This window comes from Jaculus jaculus, chromosome 1 (assembly GCF_020740685.1).
Source record: "Jaculus jaculus isolate mJacJac1 chromosome 1, mJacJac1.mat.Y.cur, whole genome shotgun sequence".
Taxonomy (NCBI): domain Eukaryota; kingdom Metazoa; phylum Chordata; class Mammalia; order Rodentia; family Dipodidae; genus Jaculus; species Jaculus jaculus.
Window position 1 is genome coordinate 43,901,723 of NC_059102.1, and position 6,000 is coordinate 43,907,722.

The 6,000-nt window shown below is 45.6% G+C and overlaps 1 protein-coding gene across 1 annotated transcript in view; it reads right to left on the bottom strand.

The window, feature by feature from the left end:
* Window positions 1–4,950, bottom strand: part of Btaf1 (B-TFIID TATA-box binding protein associated factor 1) — a 130,051-nt gene extending 125,101 nt beyond the window's left edge. The window contains exon 1 of the mRNA XM_045153974.1: window positions 4,869–4,950. Within this exon, the coding sequence (XP_045009909.1) occupies window positions 4,869–4,882 (14 nt within the window). The 5' untranslated portion in view covers window positions 4,883–4,950. The remainder of the gene's footprint in view (window positions 1–4,868) is intronic.
* Window positions 4,951–6,000: the final 1,050 nt, after the last annotated feature.

The following is a 6,000-nucleotide window of genomic DNA, read 5'->3' on the forward strand; positions in this document are numbered from 1 at the left end:
AAAGGACAAAACAATTAAACAGCCAATTACTAAGCATTGTAAGTATTATGACTGACAAGAATATACATTGCTGTAAATAGCACAGGTAAAGTAAAACACCAGAAGGGTAAAGTAAAACACCAGAAGGCTTCCTGAACAAAGTGACATGTATACTTTTAGACCAAAGACTGGAATTAGATTTGTGGTGGGGAAAGAAGTGTTCAACAGATAACAGTTGGAAGTTTTGTAAAAACACAGGAAAATTAAAGTGAGAGAGGAGAAAAGTACAGAGAACATAACACAAGATGAAGATCCTTTGTGGTCTGGTAAGATGTTTAGGAATTTGGACATTATCTTAAGGCAACAGAAAATGTTAGTTTCAAACAGAAAAAAATCACGTTAAATCTGCACGTTAGCAAATAACATGTTGAAGTGAATAGATTGACGTGAGATACCAGACAAGGTAGAGGGAAAGAGAACCCGTGTCACAGGTGTTGTACTGGACTACAGATGATGACTGGATAGAGGACTACTGTGATGGGTATACAAAGAAAAAGATTGCCTGCAGGAAGATTAGGAAGGTTAAGACAGGACTGGGTTTAGTAACTGGCTGGGTGGAGAGAGAAAGAAAAGTTAAAGATTCTTCCCAGAGTTCATGACCTTGCAATTCAGGGACTGATTATACCAATTTAATACTTTCTTTCTATTAGAAATGCTTATAATTGACCCTATTGCTAAAGACCCCACATGCTCAAGCTGCAGGTCACTGCAAAATCAAGTTGAAAACCTCCTCCCTGTAGACCAGCTGACAGAAAGCTAGAAGAAGCTATACTGCATGCAACCCTATGAGAAAGAGACATCATTAGTGGAGAAAGACAGAAGTAGACAATGCAAACCTTAAGTTGGGCCCCCCAGGCCAAATGAGCCAACAGGAGCAATAGTGGCATGTCTGCTCTGGGGGAAACCAAATGCTCTCTAAGTGGACTATAGGCCTGATCCATGGGAAGGAAAAGCCTGATACTGAAAACCTAGCCAAAAGGCTATGACAGGCAAGGCCACAAGCCTTAGAGGTGTAATGCCTGTTTTCTGGCTAAATGCATATGTTATGTTCACCAAACTGCCCTGTAAGCACTTTTCTTTAAGATTCATACACATATATTAATGCTACTCTCACTTCTGGTTAGATAAGCTTCTCTTTTCAGATGGCAGTGACCACTGAGATGACCTAAAAGGTACCGTAAGTGCTGAAAAGTGACAGAGTATTCAGCACTGAAACATCTCTATCAAACTGTCCAAGGCTCAGTGTCCATTGCAGAAGAGGTGGCAGAAAGACTGTAAGAACCAAGCCAGGCATGGTGGTGAAAGCCTTTAATCCCAGCACTTGGGAGGTAGAGGTAGGAGGATTGCCATGAGTTCGAGGCCACCCTGAGACTACAAAGTGAATTCCAGGTCAGCCTGGGCTGGAGTGAAAAAACAACAACAAAAGCCAAAGGAAGGGTAGGACTGCTTATGATGCAATCTTCCAGACACAATTTGGCCTCAATATCTATGACTTCACAGTGCTTGGTACTACCTACACAAGACCCTCATAATAGGAGGAAAGATGATGACATCAAAATAAGACTAATTGAGAGGGGAAGGAGCTATGACGGAGAATGGATTTGTGATGGGGTAAGTGAGGGAGGGGAGGGAATTACCATGGTTCATTGTCTGTAAGTATAAGCTGTCAATAAAAGAAAAAGAAAAAAAGTTTAATGCTGGGCATAGTGGCATACGCCTTTTAGTCCCAGCACTTGGGAGGCAGAGGTAAGAGGATTACTGTGAGTTTGAGGCCAATCCTGGGCTAGAGTGAGACATTACCTTGAAAACCAATTAAAAAAAGTTTAATAGTGGGAAAAAAAGAGAAACTACCTAAATAATTTCCACAGTATCAATGACAAAGAGACTTTATTTATTACAGACATATGCTTAGTGCAAGAAGCCCAATGTGAAACTAAAGTTTACTATTCAAAGTGAATCCACAAATATATACCAAACTGCCAATATCCCCAAAACACACAAGGTATCTCAAAATATTTTCCTTAAATTTATATTACTAAACCAAGCACAGAAGTAGCTTTCATAAAATATGAAAGCCTTTAATTATGGCAAGTGAAAAAGAAAGAAATCTATGGGGGGGGGGGGAAACACTTATTTGGAACCTAGGAATGAGTACAAAAAGCAGAAGCCTTCACAACCACTCCTTCAAAAATGAGGTGTCCTAAACATAGATAACTAATTAGTACTGACCAAACAAATAAAACTTTCTTTTTCTTTCTCTCTCTTATTTCCTCCCCCTTTCTTTCTGAAGCTAGGTCTCATTCTAGTCCAGGCTAACCTGGAACTCATTTAGAAGGTGACCTTTCTAAACTGGCCTATCGGGCTGGAGAGATGGCTTAGCAGTTAAAGTGCATGCCTGCAAAACCAAAGGACCTAGGTTCAATTCCCCAGGACTCACATAAGCCAGATGCACAAGGTGGTGAATGCATCTTGAGTTCGTCTGCAGTAGCTAGAGGCCCTGGTGCACCCATTCTCTATCTCCCTGGCCCCACCTCTCTGTCAAATAAATAAATAAACAGGCCTATCAAGTGTTGTGATCATTAACATGAGGCACCATACCTGGCTTAGACAGTTTTTATACACTATCATTTTTGCCTCTATAAAGCTACCTCCAGCATTGTGAAAATATAGAGTGTGTTAAGAGGTACTAACTTTTTTTTTTTAATTTCTTGGTTCATTTTTATTTATTTGAGAGTGACGGGGGGGGGGGGGGGGAAAGGAGAGGGAGAGGGGAAGGCAGATAGAGAATGGGCACGCCAGGTCTTCCAGCCACTGCAAACGAACTCCAGACTCATGTGTCCCCTTGTGCATCTGGCTAACGTGGGTCCTGGGGAATTGAGCCCCAAACCAGAGTCCTTAGGTTTCACAGGCAAGCGCTTAACCGCTAAGCCATCTCTCCAGCCCAGTACTAGTACTAACTTCTTTAAACATGGTAATGCCTGACAGGCAAATCTCATATTCAGTTACATGTCAATGTGCTTATAATATATATTTATGCATTTACATGTGATATGTGTGGTAACAAATTAGAAGATATATCTTTCTGTATTTGAAGAAATTAAAATGCTGCTTTATCCTCTTAAGGTGCTTTACATATGTGAAAATAAGAATTTTCTGAGCTGGGCGTAGTGGTGCACGTCTTTAATCCCGGCACTTGGGAGGAAGAGATAGGAGGATCATCATGAATTTTCTCTCAGCTGGGCGTCTTTAATTCCATCACTCAGGAGGCAGAAGGATTGCGGTGAGTTCAGGGCTACCCTGAGACTACACAACATAGTGAATTCAGGTCAGCCGAGCTTGAGCAAGACTCTACCTCAAAAACCAAAAAAAAAAAAAAAAGAATCTCTCATTGAATGGATTAGTCTACCTATGAAATTATATGCCTCCTACTACCCATTCCTAGTGGTTCCTAGCAACTCCCTTCACATAACTCCCATGAGCTTCCCCCGCACGGTTTTATTTCATCAGTTATCTGGGGAGTCTGTGAGAGATGGATAAGCATCTCTCTGTAAAACACACACTTCACATAAAATACTCAACATATTCAACGAGTTATGAAAACCAAATGAGGGATGGCGAGATGGCTCAGCAGTTAAGGTTCTTGCCTGCAAACCCTAAGGACCCAGGTTCGATTCCCCAGTACCCACGTAAAGTCAGATGCATAAGGCAGTACATGCTTTGGAGTTCGTTTGCACTGGCTGAAGGCCCTGGTGTGCCCATTCTTTATCTGCCCCTTCCCCTCCCTCTCAAGTAAGTAAGTAAACTATTTTAAAAACACACAATAGAACAGTATTTTCATTACTGATCTCTTTTAGTGCATAAAGTAAAAGGACTCAATTTTCATTAAAAGTTACATCATCAGATCTATAGAGATGGCTTAGATGTTTAGGCGCTTGCATCAAAGCCAAAGGACCCAGGTTCGATTCCCCAGGACCCATTTAAGCCAGATGCCCTGGAACACATTCTTTCTCTCTCCCCTCTTTTTCTCTCTCTCTCTGCCTTTCTCTCTCAAATAAATAAGTTTTTTTCAAAAGTTACCTCATCGAACCTAAAGGACTTAGTGAATCTTACTGTCATTGAGAAACTATGCCCTATTTAATGTCAGAGGGCCACCAAAATCAAACCTTTCAAAGTTTGCCAAGCACTCTATCATGTCGGAGGAGAAAACTTTCCCTCTGGCAGCTAGGCAAGTATAATCTTGTTAGTTTTTCCATGGTTTTCCTAGACTTTATTGCTGTGGACAGTATTTTACAATTTAAGATCTACGTCTCTCGCATGAGGATGCTAATGATCTGCTTAAAACTACAAAGCTGACGACGGAATGGTGATTGTTGAACAAAAGGAGTTACTACACTTTAGAAAAATGTCTCAAGAAAACATATTCCCTAAAGCTGCATTTTTAAAAAAAATTATACTTTTATCAGTCTAATCCGATGGTCTTTTAGAGAACTGGAATTCGAACCTCCCTTCGCCGGCTATACTACCAGATTGGCCACGAAATGGAGGTTAAGGGCTCAAACTCTGCAGATGAAGAGCGTCTCCTGGAACTGAAAGAAGGAAGGGAAACCAGAGAAGCGCGGCCGAGGAGAAGAAAGACCAGTCCCAACGTGCCAGAGAGAGTCTCTCCAACAAGAAAAAGACATTCTCGGGCCGACGGACGACGAGGTAACCCGAGCCCCAGCGTCCGCCGGGCCGGGGGTGAAGTCCGGAGTGCGGGCGACGCGGCGACAATGGGCAGCGCTCGTCTCCGGCAGCCCTCTCCCCGTTAGCGCGGCGCGAGCGACACCCACCTGGAGACCGCCATGGCCGGCGCCGGCGGTTCGCAACTCCCGGCCAGCGAGCGGGCGAGCGAGCTACACGCCGCGCCGCCGAGGCGCTCGTTCCCGGGGCTCAGCGGCGCAGGCCCAGGCCAAGGCGCCCAGGGGAGCGGCCGGAGCGGAGCGGGGCGGCCGGCTCGGGCCTGCGGGCATCGGCCGCCCACGGAACTCGAGTCCGCAGCGCCGGGGCAGCCGGGGGTCCCACGCACGCACACACGCACACGCACACGCACACACGCACACGCACGCACGGAGGCGGCAGCGCTCCGGCCCGCACCACTTCAAACCCGGTGCCCCCAGCCCCGCTCTCTGCTGACGCAGGCGTCGGCACGCCGGGCTCAGCGTCGGCCCGCCGGACGTGACGTCATCTCCCCGCGAACGGCTGCCTCAGCCGGCCGGCGAGGAGTCGGAGCCTGTGTGGGTTAGCTCAGCTGTCTCGCATGTCTCTCGTGCTGTGACCCTTAAAAGTAGGTGAAGACGTGAAATGAGGATCCTCTTCTTTTTCCAGAGAAGGGAGAGGACGATATGCCTGAAGTTCTGAAAGTTCAAATCCTTGGTTTCTAAAGTCCATAGCCTCCTCCTCCCACCAACTAGACTGCTTTTAGAGAAGCAAACCCAGCGGTTGCCTAAGAGCTTTGGCCCTCGTGGCGATGCTAATGGGCCGGTGAAATCGGGAAAGAGCCGCATGGAGCCGGGCGTGGTGGTGCACGCCTGTTCTCCTAGCACTTGGGAGGCTGAAGCAGCAAGCTACCGAGTTTGAGGTCATGTTGGGCCACACACTTAACACCAGACCAAGATACACAATGGCTCTGGGGACTCAGAAGTACATCAGTATTTGTCATAGAAGTTCTGTACAGGGATAGGAGGGAAGGTCTTCTGCCCATGATTTTGCCAAGGTGTTCTCATTCATTCTTTCCCCTTCCAATTGTTGATTTAACTCTTCAGTTATTGGCTGCAGACCACACCTTAAACTTTTTTTTTTTTTCAAGGTAGGGTCTCGCTTTAGCCCAGGCTGATCTGCAGTGCGCTTGGTGGTCTCACAGTGGCCTTGAACTCATGGTCCTCCTCCTACCTCTGCCTCCCAAGTGCTGGGATTAAAGGCATG